The 26,268-nt window shown below is 44.6% G+C and overlaps 1 protein-coding gene across 1 annotated transcript in view; it reads left to right on the top strand.

Annotated features, from left to right (window-relative positions):
* Positions 1-25,667, top strand: part of PTPRT (protein tyrosine phosphatase receptor type T) — a 477,289-nt gene extending 451,622 nt beyond the window's left edge. Inside the window, exons 26-35 of the mRNA XM_074157294.1 lie at positions 1,215-1,331; positions 2,657-2,811; positions 8,433-8,568; positions 9,565-9,714; positions 12,639-12,812; positions 18,706-18,837; positions 21,960-22,085; positions 23,466-23,629; positions 24,761-24,896; positions 25,614-25,667. Coding sequence (XP_074013395.1) covers positions 1,215-1,331; positions 2,657-2,811; positions 8,433-8,568; positions 9,565-9,714; positions 12,639-12,812; positions 18,706-18,837; positions 21,960-22,085; positions 23,466-23,629; positions 24,761-24,896; positions 25,614-25,667 — 1,344 coding nt within the window. The remainder of the gene's footprint in view (positions 1-1,214; positions 1,332-2,656; positions 2,812-8,432; positions 8,569-9,564; positions 9,715-12,638; positions 12,813-18,705; positions 18,838-21,959; positions 22,086-23,465; positions 23,630-24,760; positions 24,897-25,613) is intronic.
* Positions 25,668-26,268: the final 601 nt, after the last annotated feature.

Raw genomic sequence — 26,268 nt, 5'->3', positions numbered from 1 at the left:
AGCACAAGGCAATTGCCAAAGCCCATGATGGGAGCAAACGTGAATAAGTCAAAAGGCATAGGTTAGACTTTAGAGAACAAGAAAAAGACGTGTCTGGAGTGGCTTTCCCCAGCATATTCTTCCCACTCCTGCTGGTCTTTGGTGTAGAGACATTCTCAGCCAGAAACTGGAGCTCTTAAAAATTTTGTCCTGGTGCTTGTCACCTTACATTGCTCTGGTACTAAGAAAAATTTAAATTATAGTTTACTCACAGCCATTAGTAATTCAGCTTCTTTGTATTTGATTTCCTTTAGATGTCATGGTTGAATGCCAGCTGATTTTGTTCATTTATTGTTATTTATTCTATTTTACCTTTTACTGACACTTCTGTTTGAAATAAATGCCTCTCTAAAAAAAAAAACACAGAACAACAAACCTACATTAATCATATTTAATATTTATAAAGCCCTTTCTGATTATGACTGGAGCTGGAACATGAAACCTGCTTCGCAGTAGCTAATTGCTTCCGCTTTTAGATGCTGTTCCACTCTTTCATGCTAGAGCATTTAATAACTTGATAGTCTTTGTTAGCCTAAATATCCCTTCTAGAGCTTCACAGCCTTGGTTTAATTTCTACTGTTAGTTTTGCACATGGCTTCTAGAAGTGGCTAAGCTTGGGATGTGTTTATGTGATCAGGACATTTCTTTCTTCAGCCTTAGTTGAGCCCTGTTGCAGCTGGTAAAATGTCAAATTTGTGTCCACATCTGATAAGGAAAGCTTAGAGTCAAACATATTTAATGTATCAGCAAGTATCTCACAATCCCTATGAACTGAAATTCTTTGGCTGAACAGAGAGAGTTCAGAATCACAGTAGCAATAGGAAGAGCATAGACTTTTCTCAGAGGGGATGGTGGTAGTGACTGCCAGGTATTCTGTAAACCTGATGTATGGTCAGGGCATGTATGAAAATTTAAGGGAGCCTCTCTTAAAGGAGAGCTAAATGCGTCCTTTTCATTTGTATTCACAACAGAGGAAACTGAAAAAAATCCTCCCTGTGGTTTCTGTATATGGTGAAGGAATTTTGATCTAATTTATACAGTTAATTTTGACAGGGTCTGAACATCAGAAGAAAGCCCAATTTGCGTTGGCTTCAGCTTGAAAGTGGAGTAAAATGTAGGTCAGCTCTGACTCAGCTTGAGCTAGTTCCTCCCAATGTTTTCTATTTTCCCCCCAGGTAAAGTGTGTTCGATACTGGCCAGATGACACAGAGGTCTATGGAGACATTAAAGTCACGTTAATTGAGACAGAACCATTGGCAGAGTATGTCATACGCACATTTACTGTACAAAAGGTAAGGAAATCTTCAATCAGCTGAGATTGGGATACAACACTTAATTTGTATTCAGAAATGTGAACTCTGGGAAGTATATCCAGAATGCTTTTGGAGATGGGAGCTGTTACTGTTTGAACAGGTTTCACTTTAGAAACCTAAATTTTTGACAGAGATTCCAATTTTGGACAAATGATTTTAAATGAACATCTTGATGTAGCCACAGAAGTAGAATCCACAGTGCATGAAGTTTAAATGCATCCAAAAGCCAGCAGATAGTTGATGGTGTGCCAGGAATAATAACTGTCGTGTTTCACTCTGGCAAATTGCAGATGACGAAAGGTATCAGTTAAATTGGGTGCCAGGTAGGATCCCCTTTCAACAGAAATAAAAACATAATAAAGGCGAGAGTGTAAAAATTATCCCCAAATTGGCAGGATTTGGAAGAATTTTGTTACATGTAATTAGAAATTGGAAGTCTTAAGGGTTAGAGTCTCCCAGGTCTGTCCAAATCACTCTCCAAACACTGTGTAAGTGTTTTTAAAGCTTTTCAAAAAATCGTGCTAAATGAACTTCAGCCACACTGGGAATATTGCTCCAGTTTTCTAATACATCGGCTCCATATTTCATTAAATCACTGAAAAACTTGGTAAGAAATGCTAATGCCAAAATCTGACACATTGAAGGACCTGCTGCTGGATTCCATCTACATTTCCTGTATGATAAAATGTCACAGCCAACTGACGCTTCTGTGTTACCCTTTGCAGGGTGTATACAAGTGGGGTCAATTTTCATGTACCAATAACTCGATCTCACCAGAAAAGCCAAGCGATGGGTCTGGGTACCAGTTTCTGCCCTTTTTATCACCAGCTGTAATCTCAAACTGAGATTTTTTGACAAGAGATGGCAGAAAATCTGCCGTTCCCTGGGGCATGCCCACTCTCTGGGTGTTGATTCCCCAGGCTGTTCCTTCAACATCTCAAAAAGGATTTAAGAGTGACTTCTTGGGGGTTTATGGCCCCCCAAAGGAGGCTGCATAAGTGCAGCCATGGTGTGCTGGGGCTGAAATCACCCTGTAAAGTTCCTCATCAGCTGGGTTTGAACTGTAAGACAACAGGTTTGGATTGGGAGCTGGCATTCGCCTTCATAGTCCTCAGTTGTGTGTTACCCACTTCATTTGTCCTTGGAGCTCAGCTTGAAATCGCTGGGACTAAAAGCGGCTCAGGGCATGTTCCTGCCTATAATGAGAGCTAAGTGCTTGTTCAGCGAGAGGGAAGGGAGCAGTGATCAGAATATGCTGATTGCAGTCTGATGGAAGAAAAATAGAGGCTTTGTTGTCTCCTCAGAAAGGCTACCATGAGATCCGAGAGATTCGGCAGTTCCACTTCACCAGCTGGCCGGACCACGGTGTTCCTTGCTATGCCACGGGCCTCCTGGGCTTCGTTCGCCAAGTGAAGTTTCTCAATCCCCCAGAAGCAGGACCCATCGTTGTACACTGCAGGTATGCCAGCTCTTTGTCTGAGCCTGTCCTCCACCAGCTTTTTCAGCTTTTTTCCTTTTTTCTTCTCATCTGGCAATAACCAGCTACATTTTGTTTGTTTGTTTAAGAGTAAAATTTGTGGGCCTCATGAGGAAACAAAGTGGAATTTGGTTTTCTTTTCTAAAGTGGCAGCTCTGGAGCTTAGCTGGCATGAATTGGAGATGATATAAGTAGGTCAGAGAGGGCCATTCGAATGTAGAAGACTCTCTGGTGGCCTATACTCTCTTAGATACTCATAGCAGAGCTGGGAAAATGGTAAATATCTGGGACAGCCATTCCAGTCGTTGTCTACAGCAAACCTCACGTGTAGAAGGGACAATGCCTACAAAAAGACAGGGAATTTTAAAGCAACTTTGCTTTTCTGTGCCCACATGCACTGCAGTTCAGCTTTGTTCCAGCTTCAATAGTCTTATCTGAAATGTTAGCCTGCCTTCCCCGGGTCTGGATGCCAACCATTGAGCATCTTGGCCTCTTCAAAGCCCAGGAGCTGGAATGGGAATTTCACTGAATTCCACTGAATTTTTTTTAGAGTTGGAAGGGACCATATAGATCATCTAGTCCAACTCCCCTGCTGTAGCAGGATTGCTTAGAGAATGCTACTCAGGACTGCATCCAGGCGGGTCTTGAAAATCTCCAGAGAAGGGGACTCCACAACCTCTCTGGGCAGCCTGTTCCAGGGCTCTGTCACCCTCACCGTAAAGAAATTCTTTCTCATATTCGAGTGGAACCTCCTATGTTCCAACTTGTGCCCGTTGCCCCTCGTCCTGTCACTGGGAACCACTGAAAAGAGTCTGGCTCCCTCCTCCTTCAACCCACCCTTGAGATACTTATAGGCATTAATAAGGTCTCCCCTCAGCCTTCTCTTCTCCAGACTAAAGAGTCCCAGCTCTCTCAGCCTTTCTTCATAAGGGAGATGCTCCAATCCCTTAATCATCTTTGTTGCCCTTCGCTGGACTCTTTCCAGTAGTTCCCTATCCCTCTTGAATTGGGGAGCCCAGAACTGGACACAATATTCCAGTTGTGGCCTCACCAGTGCAGAGTAGAGGGGGAGAATGACTTACCTCGACCTACTAGCCACACTCTTCCCTATGCAGCCCAGGATTCCGTTGGCCTTCCTGGCCACAAGAGCACATTGCTTGCTCATTGTCATTTTGCTGTCTACCAGGACTCCCAGATCTTTCTTTTCGGAGCTTGGCTCCAGCAGGTCCACGCCTAACCTGTATTGGTGCCTGACATTCTTCTTGCCCAGGTGTAGCACCTTACACTTTTCCCTGTTGAACCTCATGAGGTTCTTCCTTGCCCAGCTCTCCAGCCTGTCCAGGTCTCGCTGGATGGCAGCACGGCCCTCCGGGGTGTCAGCCACCCCACCCAACTTGGTATCATCAGCAAACTTGCTGAGGATACACTCGGTCCCCTCGTCCAGGTCGCTGATGAATATGTTGAACAGGACTGGACCAAGTATTGACCCCTGGGGGACACCACTGGTTACAGGCCTCCAGCTTGAACCTGTTCCATTAACCATTACCCTTTGGGTCCTGTCACATAGCCAGTTCTCAATCCACCTCACTGTCCCCTCATCCAGCCCACACTTCCTTAGTTTTCCAATGAGGATGTTATGGGAGACAGTGTCAAAAGCCTTGCTGAAGTCAAGGTAGATGACATCTGCTGCCCTCCCCTCATCCAGCCAACCAGTTATGGCATCATAGAAAGCTATCAGATTGGTCAAGCATGATTTACCCTTGGTAAACCCATGTTGCCCACTTCCAATAACCCCCTGCTCTTCAACTTGTTTGGAGATGACATCTAGAATGAGTCTCTCCATTACCTTCCCAGGGACGGAGGTGAGACTAACTGGTCTGTAGTTCCCAGGGTCCTCCTTCTTGCCCTTTTTGAAGACTGGTGTGATGTTGGCCTTCCTCCAGTCTTCTGGCACCTCTCCTGTTCTCCATGACTTTTCAAATATGATAGAGAGTGGCCCAGCGATAACTTCTGCTAGCTCTCTCAGCACTTGCGGGTGTATCCCTTCTGGGCCCATGGACTTATGAATGTCCAGTTTGGCCAAGTGGTCCCGAACCTGGTCCTCTTCTACTGAAGAAAAAACTTCCTCTCTCCATACCCTCCCCCTGGCCTCCAAGGCCAGAGGTTCATGAGGGGCAGCCTTAGCAGTGAAGACTGAAGAAAAGAAGGCATTCAGCAACTCTGCCTTCTCCGTGTCTTCCACCACTAGGGTGCCCATCTCATTCCTCAGTGGGCCCACATTATCCCTAGTCTTCCTTTTTCTGTTTACATACTGGAAAAAACCCTTTTTGTTTTTCTTAACTGTAGTGGCCAAGATGAGTTCAGCTTGAGCCTTGGCCCTTCTAATTTTCCCTCTGCATATCTTCACTGCTTCCTGGTATTTCTCCTTGCCTACCAGGCCCTTTTTCCAAAGATCATAAACCTTCTTTTTGTTCCTGAGCTCCAGCCAAAGCTCTCTATTTAGCCAGGCTGGTCTTCTTCCCTTCCTGCTTGATTTTTGGGACTTGGGTATGACTCTTTCCTGCGCTTTTAAGAGTGCCTCCTTGAAGTGCGACCAGCCTTCCTGGGCACCTTTGCCCCTCAGGACCGCCTCCCAAGGGACGCCCCCAACCATGCTCCTGAAGAGGCCAAAGTCTGCCCTTCGGAAGTCCAACATGGCAGTTTTGCTGGCCCCTCGCCTTGCTTCAGCAAGAATTGAAAATTGTATCATTTCATGATCACTCTGTCCAAGACAACCTCCAACGTTTACATCCCCCACAAGACCTTCTGAATTAACTATCAGCAGGTCCAGTATGGCACTTTCCCTAGTCGGTTCCCTCACCAGCTGTGTTAGGAAGTTGTCTTCCATGCACTCCAAGAATCTCCAGGACTGTTGCCTCTCTGCTGTGTTGTATTTCCAGCAGATATCTGGGAAGTTGAAGTCCCCCATGAGTACAAGGGAGAGTGATCGTGAGGTCTCTGCCAGCTGCTTATAGAATATTTCATCAGTCTTTATATCCTGGTTTGGGGGTCTGTAACAAACTCCCACCACAAGGTCTGCCTTATTGGTCTTCCCCTTGATTCTTATCCATAGGCACTCAACACTGTCTTCATGTGTATTGCCAAGTTCTAGGCATACAATACTACTCTTAACATAAAGGGCCACCCCACCACCTCTCTTTCCTTTCCTGTCCCTTCTGAAGAGTTGATAGCCGTCAATCACAGCATTGCAGTTATGCGAGTCCTCCCACCATGTTTCTGTGACGGCAACTAGATCATAGTTTTCTTGCTGTACGATGGCCTCCAGCTCCTCCTGTTTGTTGCCCATGCTGCGTGCATTCATGTAGATGCACATCAGCTGGGCTAATCGTCCCACTATTTTTCTGGGAGGGCAGGCACTAATTCCCACCTGTCCGTGTGCAGACATTTCTGCAGTTACCGTCTTATCACTACTCCTTATGTCTTCACAGCTGCATGTATCTTTCTCTCCCACATCGACTGCTGCAACAGGCTGCAAGGCCTTACTGGCACCTTTACCCACTAGCACACTACTCCTGGGCACCCCTTTAGTAACCCTGGTTCCAACCCCGTCCCCCTTCAAATCTAGTTTAAAGCTCTCTCAATGACCCCTGCTAATTCTTGTCCCAGTATCCTTTGTCAGACTGAATGTCAGACTGAAAACCTGCCCAGTGCCTTCCAGCTAGTAAGTAGAAGAGGAGAGCCTGAATAAACCTTGCTGCTTGGTTTACAGCTGGGAAAATTCAGACTATGGTATCACGGGCTTGCTCAGCTCCCCGGCGGTTGCTGTTACTGGTGAGGGCTCTTCTGCACTGTTTTCTTCCAACTGTGCTGAAAGCCCCACTCTGCAAGGCACTATGTGGATATGTAAGAGAGTGTCCCTGCCATGAAGAGCTTTTTTTGGGGTGTGACCGGGCATGCTGCTGATGCTGGGAGAGCAGACACAGGCTGGCATCAGAGTTAGGTGGCTTCAAATGCAAGGAAGGACATTGTTACAAAACCAGAGTTTGGCTTTGTAGCAGCTGATTTTGGGGTGCTCAGGCCACAGCTCAGGGCACGGGTTCTATAAAGGAGATGTGGCTGGAGAGCAGAGCTGGCTGTCCCAAAATCTCATCCCTAATCAATCCGCAGGCAATTACCTCTAAGTGCCACGCTGTATGATCAGTAAGAGAGAGAGAACACATCCCACAACTACTTTGAAAGGGAAAAATCAATTAAATCTTATATTTTTTAAATGGTTTTGGGTTGGGGGTGTGTTTTGTTTTGTTGGATTTTTTTAGCAAGCAATGAATCCGTTTTATAATAAAATAGAGGTAAGCCTGAGGAGCTGGCAGAAGGGAGTTCATTCAGAGCTCAGGGCCTGAATTTGCTTCCTTGGTGCCGTGACACGGGTCTGGCCCCGGAAGGAGTCTCAACCTGATTCGTTGTCACCAAGAAAGCAAGGAGAAATTTTTCATCCTTCACATTTTAATGAATAAATGCCATTTCCTCTCCGTTATTTATCTGCTTTTGAATTTTAATTACTTGCTTTAAGTGGTAATTACCAAATTCTCCCTACCGATGCCTGGCTGGATAATATCACTGTTCGATATTTATGAAGTGCCAGGATCCTCTAAATATAGAAATGTTATAACTATTTGTTAAAATTCTGAAAAGCTGAGAGATAAAGGGAGAGGAAATGCCACTTATTCATTAAAATTCTGCAAATGAAAAATATCTTCTCTCTATTCAGCAGTTGATTAATCTGGTCCATTAATTTATGGTCATTCATATCTCCTTGCTTTCGGCTCTGCTGGAGCTTTGTACCACTGAAGTTTCCCTGATTTGAGCCGAGTTTTCCTTCTTTCTTCGGAGTAATGTGAAGAGACGTTCTCCTCTCTCTATCCTTCACACCTAAACAGCTTGGATGATTTCCCAGGAGGGATGGAGGACACAATGACAACACCATTTTGCAGGAGATGGTCCAATTCTTGCGAGCAGCGGGGGGCTCTAAACTGAAGGTTTTGAGTAGCCTCAAGCTTCTTTCTCTATAATTTTACAATCCACAACTTGAAATCACTCTCCTCGGGACCCAAACTCCTCCAGATTCAAAAGGGAAAAAAAAGTGTTTGAGGTGGAGGACTGAGATTCTTTCATCACGCCCACTTGAGTAAACGTGTGCATGCCTTTTAAAGAGTCACATGGAAGAAAACTTCTGGAATTGTGTCTATTTGCAACCTGGAGGCTGCTCTCCCACATCCTGTGTGATGAGAGTTGTGCAGGTGAACTGACCTGTAAAAACATAATGATGATTTTCCTAATTTTTTTATTGATGTTCAAGAACACAAAGCTTTTCTTTCCTACTACCTGGCTCCATTTCCCTTTCAAGAAATATTATTTTACCCCATTCTCTTAAATCCTAAGCTAATTGAGCTACATACAAAAATCACCCCATTAAGGAAAGGGGAGCAGCTTCCAAGAGAAGACAGCTGCGTCTGTGATACAGTTATTTTCTCCTCTGTAAAGCCCTGCCCCTCCACGGTCTCTTGATCATGCGGACCCTCATTGGTTTTTTTTTCTTTTTTCAGTGCTGGGGCCGGGAGAACCGGGTGCTTTATTGCCATCGACATCATGCTTGACATGGCAGAGAACGAAGGCGTGGTAGATATATTTAACTGTGTGCGAGAGCTGCGATCCCAGAGGGTCAATCTGGTGCAGACAGAGGTAGGTGCCAGCAGGTCTCCTCTTAACGATGTGCTGCTTCCCTGTCAGCTCTTCTGCTCAACGGGAGCCCAGCAATTCATTAAGTCAACGCTTGCTTCCTCTGTGATGTGATTATACAGAACTTTTCGGTGGCTAAACATGACCAGATGTGCACCGAATCACATTCACTGGCAGCTTCTCAGGGCCTCCAAGACAGGAGGGCAGACCTTGAAGTTTAGGTCTTAGCATTGCTGATTAATTTTATTCTCACGGCAGAAAAAAGCTAGCTCCTGAATCCTCTCATGACTCATTCATAGATGTACTGCAGACTCGAATAGTACCTAGTTTATGTCAGTTGGGAGCTAAACAAATGAAAGATCCTTGATTAAAGGACTGGGTGCTGATTAAGCAAGCTGCTCCATCACGTAGTGTCTGGCAGCTGCACAAACTTCTGTGCAACTGTGATCCTGCTACACAAGTTCTTCCTATGGGCTTCAGTGCCTTCCCCTCCTGAGGGACAGGACAATAGCCTGGGGCAGAGAAGAGCTTTTAGCTTTGGACTTCTCATATTTAGTTCAGGGGAAAAACTTTACCTGGAATACCCGGAGTCCAGGAGTTTTGAAGACGGGTGGAGCAGAGGTGTTAGTACAATTGTTTCTGCTGGTGTTATCACAGGTCCAAAGCACAATCCATTCCTGACCATCGCCTCGTGACAGTGAACAGAAAAGCTTTACACCCTGATTTCCTCCTCAGCCCACCCCCCTTTTGTCCCAGCGTTCCTGAGAGTGGTGGCTTCCCATTTTACTTGTAAATTTGAAATGACTACATGAGACCTCACGTTCAATGATGGATGAAATATGCTCACAAAGCTGTCACATAACACACTCTGTAATTTGTCTCCACATGAAACAGAGCCAAATATGCATATTGGGCATGATTTAAGAAAAACAAAACAGCGATATTTCATGAACTGTATTAAAAATATGATTTTAATATCTTATCCTCTTCCCTATGCAGGAGCAGTATGTATTTGTCCATGATGCCATTTTGGAGGCATGTCTCTGTGGCAACACAGCCATTCCAGTTTGTGAGTTCAGATCCATATATTACAACATCAGCAGACTAGATCCACAGACCAATTCCAGCCAGATAAAAGATGAATTTCAGGTAATTTCATGTGTCTCGGTCATTGCAGTTGGTGTATTGAAGGTGTTTAATCAATTTCTGTGCGTTGTTTTACGATTTCCAACAGAGCAGAGAAGGGGGACACTGAGCCAAGGTCTGATTTCAGCTGTTTTTTGTTTTTTACTACTGAATCAAGCAGAGATTTGTTTTTGAGCTTGGACTTACCAGCCTTCGGCAAGGAAAAAATTCCCCATTACTTCAGTAGAGCAAGGGTACTAATTTTCACAGATAATGTTGTACTTCTCATTTCAACAAATATTCTGTTGTTAATTTTCTTCTGTAATTTATGCAGAAACATTTATGCCTCAAGGTCTCTTATTATCCGTTCTCCTGGCTCATATGCTGATTCTGAGTCTTAACAATCAACTTGTTGATGTCCTTCCACACAGTAGGAGAAAGGGAGCTCAGTGAGCTTTACTTTCTCTATTTCTAATTTTCAATGAACCGAATCCCTCAGTTCACCATCTACTTTGTACCAAGTAACTGGTGGTGAGAACTGAAATGACATATAGTAAAACTCACAAGGGCTGGCGTAGCGCCGTTTGCCTGGGGCAAGCGATGAAATGAGGGCCACTCCACCTTCTGCTGTCACCATTGCTTGTCCCACCCTAATAAATGGGCTGGGGACACATGAGCCATGAGCCCTGTGAAGCTGGACCTCTCACACTGGAGAGAACTCACCCTGCAGAACAGTGAACTAAGTTTTCCAGTCTTATTCCCCATGTATCTGTAAATCCCTTGAGGATTTTCAGCTGACACCGACGTATGGAAAAACATAATACTGTGAGAAATCTGGGCAGGATGATTTAGATGGGAAAGAGAGAGAGGGACCTCTGCTATTCTTCAGGAGGCCATTCTTCTTAGTCAGCAGGAGAGAGGTGGAGATTCCTTTAGTTGTAGGAAATGCCCAACCCCTTTCCCAGCAAAGTGTCTTTTGCAGCAGGAAAATGTCTTTTCAGAGCCCCAGTCTGAGTTAGATGCCTCTTTTCCTCCCTCTCTATGCGAAGGGAGAACGTGTGTTTTTATCTGAAACCTTACAGGGAATCATCAGGGTTGGGATAGTGAGATAAAGAATGTGGATCCCAACTGATGACAGTTCAATTAAAAAAAGATCTGTTTTTATCAAGCGATATCAGATCTGTAAAAGTATTTCTGGTTCTGGACGCTTGGCACGAAGGAATCGAAGCCTAACTTCATCAAATGCTGTTATGCTATTTAAAAAAAAAAAGTCATCCCTTGCTGAGCTTATTTTGTCATGAGATGAGACGCGATTTGTCGCCTGTGTGCTTGTTCTTTTGAGCTGCCAGGGGCTGGCAACTCCTGTGGGAAGGAAATGCTCTGCCGTACTTTGTATAAGAGGTTCCTTCTCTGTCTAGTTGTAGAATCTATTTTTACAGGGTTTTGGCTCAGAGCATTCTTCAGCCCTATTTGTCTGGATTTAATGCAAAAGATGGTATCTTTTGCTATAGTCTTTTTGAGCCAGTTGATCTAACTGTAGATCTGTTGGTGCAATTTGTATTATTTAGCCCCACTGGCCCTCAGGTAAGGCTTGGACGTATTTCTCATGCGCTACATGTTGCCTGAACATGCAAAAGCTTGTTCTGGAGAGATTTTGTAATCTGAATAAGTACAAAAACAGGGGGGAGAGGGGAAGGGCGTAAAATAGACAGGAATAAGTCACTAACAAGTCACCTGCCTAATTATCTGTACTGTCAGAGATCTGAGATTTCATGTTGCTTCCCCAGCCAGACTATCTGCTTTCCATCTCTAGACAAAGGGACTTTTCATGTAGAACCTGTATAATTTAGAGCAACTATCTTATTTCAAATTTTGTACTAAGACACATTCCTTTATCTTGGATAGTTTGACCCTCCTCTTTTCTCCATTCATAGCCTGTCTAGCAGAAGTCAGGCCCTTCGCAAGAATTTTTGGCCCCTAGATATTTTGTTTTCCTCTGATGGCTGGAAAGGAGTTCACTGTGTGACTGCATGGGCTTTATTCAGGAAGAGGACACATAACAAGGGAAAGTAGAATGACATCTACAATGACTTAAGTGACAGTGTTAACATGCATTCACTTTGATTTGCTATTTTTGATCCCTGCTGACCAACCTGGACTGGTTTGTCAGGAAGACTCCGCAATGGATTACACAAAAGAAAATTAGATTTAAAGAAACACAGTCTGTCAAGCAATGGGAAAGGTGGATAATGGTGTAAGACTGACAGCAAGACCGCAGAGATAAGCTATGACTATGGAAGTGAAGCATCCTATGTGTCACTCCAAAAGGAAAGTAGCAGTCTAAATAATGAATGAAATGGATTGACTTTCCGGTTTAAAAACCCCCACATTTTCTCTTAGGTTTTTATATACATTGTTAAGATAAACCACTAGTTTGACTGAGAAATCACTGGGGGATTTGAACCCAGTCTGACCTGCGGGGTGAGCCACGTCAACACTCGGAGCACTTCTGCGCATGATCCACTTCAGGAAGGAGAAGGATGAGTTCTTCCACCCCAGGGTGACAGAAACATGGGGAGGTTTCACTCCATGACCAGGTCAAGGCTGCAACTTGTACCTGTGACAGCTATTTCCAACCTCTAGGAAAGAATAGAAATGTTATCTACCTGCTGTGGGGTTTTAGAGCTGGAAGTTGTGAGTAGATGTGTAGTGCTCTCAGTTTATGCTGGAGCTTACAGTGTTTGGACAACATGCAAAATGCAATGTATTGTTACAGCAAGCAGCTCCTCATGCTCCTTCTTTTTCATTCTCTGTGATCCCAAAGATCTGCTAGTCTGAGTACCTTTAAAATAAATGTATTGTGCAGATGGCATCCTTCTTGGAAGCAAATTCAAAGACACTCAGCCTGCTTCTCTCTGTCTTTCCCTTTTTCCCTCTCCCCTTTGCAGACTCTCAATATTGTGACGCCGCGCGTGCGACCAGAAGATTGCAGCATCGGTCTTTTGCCAAGGAACCATGACAAGAACCGCTGCATGGATGTGTTGCCCTTGGACCGGTGCCTGCCTTTCCTCATCTCCGTGGATGGTGAATCGAGTAACTACATCAATGCTGCACTCATGGATGTAAGCACTGTGCTGTCCTCACTGCTCCTAGTCTGCGTCCAGTTTATTTTTCTCAAGATACTATTCTGGGAGAAAAGAATCTTTATTTGTGGTTTCTGGGTCTGACATCTCCCAACTGGGCAAAGGCAGATGGATTTTCTCTCCTTCGCACAAACGTGTCACCTAGACTATGGTTATCATACTGCAGTTGTAGTTCTGCCTCACGTTGGTGGAAAATCTTTGACGAAGGAGTTCATGAGCGTGCAGGCTGAGGTTGTGTCGTAGAAAGGCAGAGGGACAAAAAAGAGGTGGGACAGCTCTTCTCATACACTGGTTGTCATATAAGTTGAAAGAGAAATGTTTGCCAGGTCAGCTCTTTGAAAAGAGTCGTTTGCAGCGCGGAGTGAGTGATTTATTTGAGCTTATGCAGTTAGTATGGGAGTACAGGGATCAGATGTGCAAAAACACTGTAAGGCCGAAGGACATGAGTTAAGCTGATGTGAATCTGTCTGAAGGCATTTTCCCTTGCTTTGTTTATAGGCTAGAATCTCACAGCACAGGTCATTTCTATAGGGTGAATTTTGTTGATGGTTTCCTTTTGCTGTGGTGCCTGACTGCCTTTGGGCAGAGATGTCTTTAAAGCCACTAATTATTGCAGTTGGAGTATGTGTAAATATGATCCAGGGTGAAATGTCATCATTCTTTCCCCAGCAATGTTGGGGTCGGTCTTTTTAAATTTTGTCTGTTCTTTCAGTCTTTGGGAAGCAATGATACTGCTGCATTTAAGAGGTTAAGTCAAATGGGCATAGAATTAATTTTAGATTTTTTCTGAGATTGTGATGTTTCCATTGTAAATATGCCTAAGGAAACTTTTTTTTTCTTTTAAGTGCGTTTTGTGCTTTGGCAAATCTTCAGGAGCACAATCTCTTCTTCTCTAGTTTCTTAGGGACTGGGAATGTGTTTGCACATTTCAGTCCTCATTACCTGAAATCAATTTGCTGATACTTGTGTCCTTCCCCACGAAATTCCTGCGAATTAAAATTTTTTCTACAAAGGAATTTTTCACCTGTCATTGAAATTCAGCCACTCTGATGTTCTCTGGCTCTCCTTTATCCTTCCATAGAGGAATCAGCAGCTTTTGAAAAAAAAAGAAATCAGAGGGGAACAGCCAAAATCCCACATTTTCATAGGCATTCCTGTTGAGGACAGACCTTGCCAATTGTTTGTCTTTTCCAGTAGCTTCATGTCTGCAGTCTAGTACCGAGCATGGACTCTTACAAGAGATCATCCATCCCATATTGCCTTGAGCTCCCGTTAGTTCTTTAATTGTGTGAAGGCAGGCACATGCTGGGGAACATCTGACAGCACAGTCCCAGTGCTGATCATTTTATTTACCTCTACCTTACCGATTTCTCATGTGATCTTTTTTTTTAAACTTCTCCCCAAACATTTTTTGACTTGCAGCTTGCCCTTTGTATTACATGAAAGCTATGATGGAAGAAGTGGCAGAGCAGGAAGGGATGATGGTACCTCTAGAACAGGTTACAGTCTGAGGTTGGAAGCGTGAATTGTCCCGGGAAGGCAGTCTGGGAGGATGTTTTGGGCTGTGTTCACCAAAATTAACCTGAGACACAGAACACCACCTGAACCCTCCCTCGGGGTGAAGCACTCGGTCTGGGCTCCTGGCTAAAACTGTCCTGGAGACTGTTCCAGTCTGTTGGCTGTAGGGCATAAAAAGCAGCCTCTTCTGCCTTGAGTTTTGGGAATACAGCCAAAGGGCTGCTGTTGCCCACAGAAGGGAGGAATTCTCCTTCAGCAGATCTCAAGACCTTTCCTCTTCATGTCCACTTCCAGGAAGTTCTTGGAATGTGTCGACGACAACTTTCTTCTACAAATAATAGAGGAACCAACGAGGAAAGGAGCAGTGCTGGACCTTGTCCTCACCAACAAGGAGGGGCTGGTCGGGAATGTCAAATTCAAGGGTAGCCTCGGCTGCAGTGACCATGAGATGATAGAATTCAAGATTCATAAGGCAGCAAGGAGGGTGCGCAGCAAGCTGGCTACCCTGGACTTCAAAAGAGCAGACTTTGATCTCCTGAGAGATCTGATTGGTAAGGTAGCGTGGGAAAAAGAACTGGAAGGGAGAGGGGCCCAAAAAAGCTGGGTGGTATTTAAGGATTGCCTCCTCCAAGCTCAGGAGAGGTGCATCCCAAAAAAGAAGAAATCGGGCAAAATAGCCAGTAGGCCGGCGTGGATGAACAAGGAACTGCTGGACAAACTCAGGACCAAAAAGGAGGCCTATAGAGGGTGGAAGCAGGGAAAGGTAGACTGGGAAGAATACAGAGAAGCTGTCCGAGTCACCAGAAACCTGATCAGGCAAGCGAAAGCCCAGGCAGAACTAAATCTAGCCAGGGATGTGAAAAATAACAAGAAGCACTTCTACAGATATATCAGGGATAAAAATAAGACGAGGGAAGCTGTGGGTCCCCTCCGGAAGGAAACGGGAGACCTGGTCACCCAGGATATGGATAAGGCTGAGCTACTGAATGACTTCTTTGCCTCAGTCTTCACTGGCAAGGGCCCTAACCACACTGCCCAAGTCACGGAGGGCAAGAACAGGGGCTCTGGGAATGAAGAACCACCCACAGTACAAGAAGACGAGGTTCGAGACCTCTTAAAGAACCTGAAGGTGCATAAGTCCATGGGACCTGATGAAATCCATCCACGGGTCCTGAGAGAACTGGCGGACGAAGTTGCTAAGCCCCTCTCCATCATATTTGAGAAATCGTGGCAGTCTGGTGAAGTTCCCACTGACTGGAAAAAAGGGAACATAACTCCAATATTCAAAAAAGGAAGCAAAGAAGACCCGGGAAACTACAGGCCGGTCAGTCTCACCTCTGTGCCTGGCAAGATCATGGAGCAGATCCTCCTGAAATCCTTGCTAAGGCACATGGAGAATAAAGAAGTGATTGGAAACAGCCAACATGGCTTCACCAAGGGCAAATCGTGCCTGACAAATTTGGTGGCCTTTTACAATACCGCCACAGACTTGGTAGACAAGGGCAGAGCGACTGACGTCATTTACCTGGACTTATGCAAAGCATTTGACACTGTCCCGCACGACATCCTGGTCTCAAAATTGGAAACTCATGGATTCGATGGATGGACCACTCGGTGGATAAGGAACTGGCTGGATGGCCGCATCCAAAGGGTTACAATCAATGGCTCAATGTCCAGGTGGCGGCCAGTAACGAGTGGCGTTCCGCAGGGGTCGGTACTGGGACCAGTACTATTTAACATCTTTGTCGGTGACATGGACAGTGGGATAGAGTGCACCCTCAGCAAGTTTGCTGATGACACCAAGCTCGGTGGCACAGTTGACACGCTGGAGGGAAGGGATGCCATCCAGAGGGACCTAGAAAGGCTGGAGAGGTGGGCTCGTGCAAATTGCATGAAGTTCAACCAAGCCAAGTGCAGGGTCCTGCACCTGGGACGTGGCAACCCCAGGCACAAATACAAGTTGGGTGGAGAATGGCTGGAGAGCAGCCCCGAGGAGAAGGACTTGGGAGTGCTTATGGATGAGAAGCTCAACATGAGCAGGCAGTGTGCACTGGCAGCCCAGAGAGCCAACCGTGTCCTGGGCTGCATCAGGAGAAGTGTGGCCAGCAGGTCTCGCGAGGTGATTCTGCCCCTCTACTCTACGCTCGTGAGACCCCTCCTGGAGTACTGTGTCCAGCTTTGGAGTCCTCAACACAGAAAGGACATGGACCTGTTGGAACGGGTCCAGCGGAGGGCCACGAGGATGATCAGAGGGATGGAGCACCTCTCCTATGAAGACAGACTGAGAGAGCTGGGGTTGTTCAGCCTGGAGAAGAGAAGGCTCCGGGGAGACCTTATAACAGCCTATCAATACCTGAAGGGAGCCTACAGAAGAGCTGAAGAGGGACTCTTTGTCAGGAAGAGTGGTGACAGGACAAGGGGCAATGGTTTTAAATTGGAAGAGAAGAGATTTAGATTAGATATAAGGAAGAAATTCTTTACAGTGAGGGTGGTGAGGCACTGGAACAGGTTGCCCAGGGAAGTTGTGGATGCCCCATCCCTGGAAGTGTTCAAGGCCAGGCTGGATGGGGCTTTGAGCAACCTGCTCTAGTGAGAGGTGTCCCTGCCCATGGCAGGGGGGTTGGAACTAGATGATCTTTAAGGTCCTTTCCAACTCTAGCCATTCTATGATTCTATGATTCTATGATTCTATGTCCTCTGCCCAGACCTTAGGATTGTTCGGATGAGAATCTTTGGAAAGCCATGTTGGCGTCTGCGGAATGGTTTGTTAAGAAGAAAGGAGAAATACTGTCCCTCTCCTTCCCCTAAAACGATTGAACATAATCCTTAAGCAAAGAGACTTAGCCACTTCTGAGTCAAGCCATATATAAGTGGTGATAGGTTTGTATTTAATGCAAACTATGTCGTGTCCCTGTCATCACTGTTACCCCAAGATCCTATATGTGTTCTCTGACATAATTAACATCTCTGTGTCACCTTCCCTTTAACATACAACAGTGAACCTGGTTCCTCACCTGTAGCAAACAGGTGGGGAATGCTTCTTTGTTCTCCTAATATCAAAACCCACAAACACATCTTACCTTCAGGCATCAGCGTTGCCAATTACGGAGTTTGCTGTATTGGTGCACAATGAAAAAACATAGCAGAAACATTATGATGAGGTTAACTCTAATTAAGAGATAAGATTCACTGTTTCATTTACCACTCTGTTGCCACAGTTGGTCTGGTACAACAACTTTTGACCCATACTGGTGCTCCTAGGTTTGAAATACGGAGTAGGGAGAAAGAGAAGAATCCATTCCAGACTGATCATTTCCCAAGAAATCATTTCCTTTTCCTTCTCCCTGCTCCCCATCCCATCGCCCTCCTCACCTGCACACTCAGGAGCACGGTGCTGGTGCGGAGCGTGCACAGCACCTTCTCCCCCTCCCATCATGGTCTGCTCAGCACTTCCACCCACATCCACCTTGTATGGAGAGAAAAAGGCGAGCTCCCACAACAACCATCTTAATACTTTGGGGTTTTATTTATTTCTTTACTTTAAATCCAAAATCTTAATGTTGTTTGGGTTTTTTTAACCCAGAAATACCGTGCCTTTTGATCCAAGCCTGCTTCACAGATGTACAGCACAAAGGACTGGGCGGTTTGTAGGCTCAGCTAAGCTTTGCCTGCCACGGGTGGAAAGCGATAAAGTTTTGAGCTTGTAGCCTTTCATCTCAAAGGGTCTTGCAAACATTCATTAACACAGCCCCGCAGAGGTTAGGGACACAGTTCCTCCCCTCCGTGGTTAGGGAGGTTGAGGTCAGAGGGCTTTTTTGAGGTGAAAGAATAGCATCAGAAATTAAACGCCAGTGTCGCAGGCTCTGAATATTGCCCCACAAGCTCTTAAAGGATGGCTGGGGTCCAAACGTGTCACCTCTGTAGCACTACATCACCAGGGAGCAACGGCAGATGGGGGGGATAATCCCTTCTGTAGTTCCTGAGTCCATTGCAGCAAAAAGGAGAGCATTTGCTTCCAGCTGTTTTCTTTCCAGTTATTAATATTACTGATAGTAGTAGTAGTAGTAATAGTAGAATTAGTGTTATTTGCTGAGTCTCAAAATATAAATAATTGATTTGGGTAATCTCTGCTCTTGTGACACTTCTTTAATGAAATGTCTTCATTGGGAGCAAAAGAATCCCATTATGAGACATTCATTCATTGCAGAGCGATAACAAGGAGAAGGATATGTGATTTGTATAATCTGGTTAAATGGCTCAGATTGCCTAGCCATAGCCTCCCGGGTATAATATTCGTTTGAATAAAAGTTGATTGAATTTTTTTTTTTTTTAACTAATCTTATTCTTTTGTTAGAGCCACAAGCAACCTGCTGCCTTTATTGTAACCCAACACCCTTTGCCCAACACCATAGCAGACTTCTGGAGGCTGGTGTTTGATTATAACTGCTCCTCGGTCGTGATGCTGAATGAGATGGATGCAGCGCAAGTAAGTGATTTTTCATCTGTTTTCATCAGTGTTTCATGTGTTCTGTCACGTTACTCTCCTCTCAAATCCAGATGGTTTTAAGAGCCTTTCTGCTGCCATTTTATTGTGCCCCCATCCCCACCCCAATAAATAAAGGAAGGGGAACTGGAAAGTAATAGGTAATGTTTTAAGATATAACAAAGGATAAGTCCACATGCTTGGCTCCTTCTAAGGCAGCTAATTCATCCTGCAATTAGCAGGGATTAGATATCTAAATACATTGTGTTTGTGAACCTAAATCTTCCTCCCAGACCTGCTTTCTTCCCTTTCTTATTTTTATCTTTAGTTCAGAACAGTGTTCCGTACCACAGCCCAAGTGTGCTTCACGGCTGCCTGTTCATATGGCATTTCCAGGAGAATAAAACCAAGTGAGATGCTGAAATCATTCAAAAGATCTTTTCCCTGAGATTTCCAATGTAATTCTGTAATACTGAGGAGTGTGTTTGCACAGCTTCTGGAGAAGCATGTTGTGTTTTGATTTTTTTATTTCTTTCTAATATCATGTGCAAGTTGGTTTCTTGGCTACTAAACACACCATTATTTTCAGGAGTTGAGCTTGCCAGGGGGAGGAACCGCTATAGTTCCTCCTGTAGTAGCATTTCCAGCCACCTTGCTGATGGAGTGGCAGAAGATAACAGCTTTCAAAAAGGCGTAATCATGCAATTTGTGTGAAGAGTACATTTGGCATGGCTAATTCACCCATTACAGCACTTGTTAAACAAGAGGAGAGGAACCCTCAAGTAGTTGGTACTTCACAGATTAATTTTTCATTTGTCTCATCTCTATCTTCAAAAATCTTACCACACTTGAAGGCAGTGAGATTATTGGTCTCTTTATTTGATGTTAATGGAAATGCCAGTCACCCCAGTCATCGAGGGGATCTCCCTTCAGGGTGAGCGCTGTGGGATTTCATTCCAGCTGCAGCAGGAGCTCTGCCCAGAAGTGGAATCTCTTGGTGACCCATAGAGTCCCACCACTCTGTGAAGAACCAGAGATCCTGGGGCACTTGCTGCCTCCTGTCTGATTCACCCAGCCTGAGTCTGCGTCTTGGCATCGAATCCAGAGGCGGATTGCATCTTTGCCTTTTTTTCTGACACTTCAAAGAAAACCACAGCTTTTTTTGGAAATTACACACTTTCTCATGCTTCGTTCTTGGAAAACACAAACTTATCAGCCTCAGCCAGTGGTATTCTTGTGACTATCTTTCTGCACAAGACTTTATCTGCTTTGGTTTTTTCCCTAGAAAAGTTAGTTTTTATGGGATAGTCTGTAGGCACAGAAAAGGAGATTTAACAATACGTAAAGTCATTTCTCAGTTATTTTAGTATGGTGTCACCTACCTCAAGCCTGCAGCCAATGCCAAAATCATCCAACGAGCACTGGAAGTTAAGGATGATTTTAAAGTTTGTAGTTTAGGACCTCTCAAGGCAAGGTGTGATGGTTTGATATCAGTTGGGAAAGTGAGGTTTCTTAAAAGGAAACTTAACCGTGTTGTGCTTGCACTGTAATTGTATGATGATGTTGTAATTATCTAACTGTTCATCATCGCCTAATCCGAGCGCGGTACCCGAAGCACCACAGAACCATCAGTGTACAGCTACCGTGTTTGTTTGCGTGAGCAGGGCGTGTTATTCATCTCTGTGAGTGGAACACAAATACAAAAATCGCTTATATAAAAGCTGTGCCTGAACTGCAGAGAGGAAGAGAGTTAAAATTAATAGATAAGTGAACCTTTAATCCACTATGCAGGAAAAAAGTGCAAATAAAACCACGTGGAGGTCAGAGAACATAACAGACCATTTTAAGGATTGTATATGCATATGCATTTGGGTAGATCGCCATTCAGTGCTTTACGAAAAGCAGATTTTTAATATTAGGGGAAGGTTTAATCTTTTTCTTCTTTCCAATGCACCTTGAGGTTGTTTCCTAAAGCACCTGCTCAGCTCAGATCTCCTTGCCTATTGGACAGATGCTTTGAGAAGAGATCTGTAGGCTGCTTGAAAGTCTGAATGAAGAGTAAAGACAACCTTCAAAGGAGGACTTGCTTATGTGGTCTTGGCTGGCTTAATCTTGAAAAACTAACAAGGGCAAAGATGCACAAGATTGCATGAATATCCCACCCAATTTCAGTCCTCTATGATCAAAGGAATAACAGGAATACAGAATTAATGCAGTAGCATGCACACACTTGACGTTATTACTGGCAGTGATTGAACTTGAAAAGCTTGAGATCAAGTTCAAATAAGCATCTGGGGGTTTCAAAACTTCTAAAAAATTACACTTGAAAATAGGAAATAAAAAAAAAAAAAACCAGAAAGAAATACAATCTCAGCAGAAACTGCTAATGAGATCTCATTCAAAATATTTTCTCGCCATGATCTATTTCCAGATGGATTTGAAATACTTAGATTGTAATTTGTGTGGAAAGGATTTTTTTTTTTTTGTACTTTCAATTCAGAAATATATCAGCATAAGAAAAAAGGCTTCCAACCTGCTTCACAAACTTCAGAAATTCAGTTCTTGTTCCCTCTGAAATGAGAGTTGCTCTCCTTGCTCTCAGAACAAATTCATTCTCCCTCACTGGTAGAGTCAGAAAGCTAAAATGTCCATCTTACAGAAAAAAGAAGTTCCACTTCCCTTGAATTAAGATTTATTTTGTTGCTGTGTGTGCTGTTCCTTCTTTAACACCAAACCTCTGTGATTCTTATTAAATTTACCTACAGACACTGGTCTTTTAATGTTAATTTTAGATCTATACCCCTACAGAAACTCATTTGTTAGCCACCTTTTCTGCATCTGTAGACCCCAGAATTCAATCAGTTACAAATTGTGTTCATACAAAAAAAAAAGGGAGGGGAAAGTTGAGCTTCTAAAATATGTATATTTTTTCCCTCACAATTATCACATTCATATATAAAAAACTTTTACTGAGCTAGAAGGAAGTGTTCTCTGAGCAAATACATGTAATACAAGATTGGTTATAGATTTTGAGCTGGTTATAAATTCGAAAGATGAGAGAACTGAACATGCATTACTGTGTTAATAGTTAAGGTGCTTTCTGTTTCTTTCGGTGTTTTCTCCAGCTCTGCATGCAGTACTGGCCAGAGAAAACGTCCTGTTGTTACGGGCCAATTCAAGTAGAGTTTGTTTCAGCAGACATCGATGAAGATATTATCAACCGGATATTCCGGATCTGCAACATGGCCAGGGTAAGATCAGTGAAGTACCAGATTCCCTGTTTATTCTCAAAAATATATTTTAACATGAGGAAGAGACAGAACCAAGACTTGTGGTTTAGAGATGCCAAGTCTCTCACCTAGGAACAAAATTCCACTGCAGAATTTAGTAGCTACTTCCTTTAATTAACATTCAATTGCAGCAGTCTGTATTGGTAAAAGACTCTTGGCTGAAATTAGAAAGTGGATGATATGAGCTGAAAATCTGTATTTAAATGGAATGCATTTTTCTGTGTATATTTGAGAACAATTAATCACTTAGTAGCCAATATAAAACCATCAATATTGTAGGAAATAAACTGGGGTAGCGTCAGCAGCGCTCCATCTGTCAGCTACTCGGCAGTGTCTCTGAAGACAGATGCAGCGTTTACTGGCTAGACTAGGATTCCCAATTGCCGCTGTTTTTCCTATAAATAAGCAGCTGCCATTTCTGAAAGCAACTCTTTGTCTGTGTCCCTCGGCCCCAGGACAGCTGAAATGATAGAAACAAAGTTTATCTGCACGCTGGACCCTGGCGATGCAGCTGTAGGGCTGCAGGAAAGGGTTTCAGTAGAGGATTTTTCTCTCATTAGTTGTTTCCCAGATTGATTATGCCTCCTTTTTTGTTCCTTTTTCACTTTCTCTAATCAGAAATGGAAACAGGCTCCACAAACTACGTTTCCATGCTGTTTAATACATCAGTCTCTGTGTGGTCAGAGCCTGTGCAGCAGTCAGTCGTGACATTGCAGAGTGGACCTTGTGGTCCAACAACACAAACTGATAAATCAGTTAGATAATCACCTTCCTGTGTCCCAGGCCACCCACCTTTGAACCAGGGACAGCCTTGAAGTCCTATAGCTGGTAGGACTAAGGGTCTGTGACTCTCAGGCTGAAGCCAGCTCCTAAATGCATAGCTGGCAGGATGGATGCCATGAACTCTGTTCTATGCACCCATCTGTGCTCAACACCAATGGCTGCTGCTAAAATCTTGATGAGGATCCTGCCACAGTCCCCAGAGATTTTTTTGAGGGCCGCCTTTGCCTCTAGTTCTCATGGCACAACTAACCTCCGGGAAAGACGTGTTTGATCTGTTCATACAGTTTGATGAGACTTTATTCTCTACTCAAGACAAAACAAGGGTTCCTAAGCACCTAGTTTCTACCTGGCTCTGTATTATCTGAGGTCATCGTTGTTATCCAGATTACCAAGTCCTTATTTCCCCGCTGTATCGGGTATCCAGAGTGGAGGACATTAACATTGATGATATCAGATCCAGAGGGGACGATGCCGTGTAACCAGTGCCCCCTGCTTTGCCCCATCTCTCTGCTTCCTGCCCCATTCCACTTAGCATCTTGAAAATGCTCTTTGTTTCAGCCTCAGGACGGGTATCGCATAGTCCAGCACCTGCAGTACATTGGCTGGCCAGCGTACAGGGACACCCCTCCTTCCAAACGCTCACTCCTCAAGGTGGTCAGAAGGTTGGAGAAGTGGCAGGAACAATACGATGGGAGAGACGGACGCACTGTTGTCCACTGCCTGTAAGTAGGACTAGAAAATGTCTGTAACCTCATGAAATGCTTTCTGAAGAGCACTGATTATGGATCTGGAAATTTGGTGGTTTGCTAGGCTTCAGCTGGGGAAAATGAGGTTAAATTACATTTGTAATACACTTCAAGTTGAACATTAGTGCTACATTATAGCATCCTGGCCCAGAGATCTTACTGGTTGCAGTGAGGAGTAACTGAAAAAGCTCTGCAACTTTCTGATGGGTAGGTAGATCTCATGGCTGGAGCCCAGACACAACTGAAGCAGCACTGCCATGTGTCCAGCTCCAACCACAGAGCTGCTGTAAGCCCCAGAGCAGTGAGGAGCAGCACTGCGGTCCCTGGAGCTTCCTTGTCCATCACTGCCAGGGATGGGCTTAGTCCTTCCATCCCCGTCTCTTGTCCTGCAGGTCTCCACTTTTCTTCAATGTCCTTAACCAGTCCATATGTTACAGACCTTTCTTTGTACATACTCCTTTATATATACAGACCTTTCTTAGTATATGCTCCACTCTCATGAGACTCTACCTGGAGTACTGTGTCCAGCTTTGGAGTCCTCAGCACAGGAAGGACATGGACCTGTTGGAACGGGTCCAGGGGAGGCCACAAAGATGCTCCGAGGGCTGGAGGCCCTCTGCTGTGAGGACAGGCTGAGAGAGTTGGGGGGGTTCAGCCTGGAGAACAGAAGGCTCCGGGGAGACCTTAGAGCCCCTTCCAGTCCCTAAAGGGCTACAGAAACACTGGGGAGGGACTCTTGATCAGGGAGGGGAGCCATAGGACAAGGGGTGATGGTTTTAACCTGAAAGAGGGGAGATTGAGATGAGATCTGGGGAAGAAATTCTTTGCTGTGAGGGTGGTGAGACCCTGGCCCAGGTTGCCCAGAGAAGCTGTGGCTGCCCCATCCCTGGAGGGGTTCAAGGCCAGGTTGGACGGGGCTTTGATCAACCTGGTCTGGTGGGAGGTGTCCCTGCCCATGGCAGGAGGTTGGAACTGGATGATCTTTAAGGTCCCTTCCATCCTAAGCCATTCTATGACTGATGCGTGAGCTGCTGTGTAAGCCCTGCTCCCTTCCATTCCCTCAGCCTTTCCTACCTTCACGTGTTGCCTCTTTTCCTCTGTACCCAGGAATGGTGGGGGACGCAGCGGCACCTTCTGTGCCATCTGCAGCGTGTGTGAAATGATTCAACAGCAAAATATCATCGATGTGTTCCACATAGTGAAAACGTTACGGAATAACAAATCCAACATGGTGGAGTCACTGGTAAGCTTTTTTCCTGTGCCTACCCCAGCCAGCATATGCAGAGGGACTTTAGGACAGGTAAAACCATTTCATGGCTTGACCCAGAATGAATCAAAATGAATCATAACATAAAGCCGTCAGAATTAAAATCAGTCCCATTTTACCGTGTGAAATGGATCCTCCAGTCCCACCTCTTCTCTCCTTGAGCAGAGAGGGCAGACCTGCCCTGGCAGTGGGATCAGCAGTGTCTTCCACCCCCAGCTGCCTCCAGGAGGTTAAACCCAAGTAGCTGCACCATGGCTGTGGGGCGAGGGTGGGATTTGTCCTCTTGTGCATGTTTACAGGCCAATGCTTAATGCTGTGATGTGCCTTGAAACCAGAACAGTCCCAACCCCAGGCCTTGCCCCCTGCAGCCAAAGAGATTAAACTGTCCTGGATTCAATCATCTCAATCGATCACGCTGAATTCCTTCCTCAGAAGCAATGCGTGCAAGGAGGACGTGAGCAAATAATGAATAGTCCGTACTGTGCCTGTCTCTTCGAGTGTTTTTGTTTTCCATTGGTGATACCATCTCTTAGTAATGCTTGTTCAGGATCACATAGAAATACAATTAGTGTTTGCCTGATCCTGCCAAACAGTATAAGGAAGAGGGAGGACGGAGTTTTGGAAGCTTTTAGAATGAGGCTGTGAAGAATTTACCCGTATCCTAATGTCCCTGATTTCTGTTCTCTCTTTCAGGAACAATATAAATTTGTATACGAGGTTGCACTGGAATACTTGAGTTCCTTTTAGCCCAGCGGAGGGAGGGGAGCCCCCGAAATGCCAGACCCCGATCTCTGGCAGACACTTCTCCCCTCTCCCACACTGGAAGGCAGTAACAAGTGTGGGAAGGAAAACCTCTCCTTCCCGGAGCAAGAGACTGAGATTGCACAGACCTCGCTGGAAGGAGGAGACAATGCCTGTGTTTGCTGCTGCCTGCTTTTTATCGGAACATCTACCGCTTCTTAAATAACCTATTGTAAAAATTAGCAAAATGGGAGACAGGCTGAAAGACTGGACTTTCTAATTCCCTCTGACTTCTTCTGTCCTCTTTTGGATTGTATTTTTGCTCTCCCTGCTGCAAAGTGGGGAAAGAATGAAACCCTTAGGAAATTCTCTTTTAAATGTCTCCTTTTTAATTTATAATTTTGGTCTCAAATCCTAGTCTTTAATTTTTGAATTTCATGCAGCAGTCATTTGGGAAAAATGAGATAGCCATAGGGGATATATGAAATATTTCAATATGATTTGTCTATCTTATCTGTTTCCTTTTTTTTTTTCCAAATGAAAAGGCCAACACAAAAAAAAAAAAACCACAAGACTGGAGTTCTCCTCCCATACATAATCCCTTTTA

Source organism: Numenius arquata, chromosome 12 (assembly GCF_964106895.1).
Source record: "Numenius arquata chromosome 12, bNumArq3.hap1.1, whole genome shotgun sequence".
Classification (NCBI taxonomy): domain Eukaryota; kingdom Metazoa; phylum Chordata; class Aves; order Charadriiformes; family Scolopacidae; genus Numenius; species Numenius arquata.
This window is presented reverse-complemented; position numbering and strand designations above follow the sequence as displayed.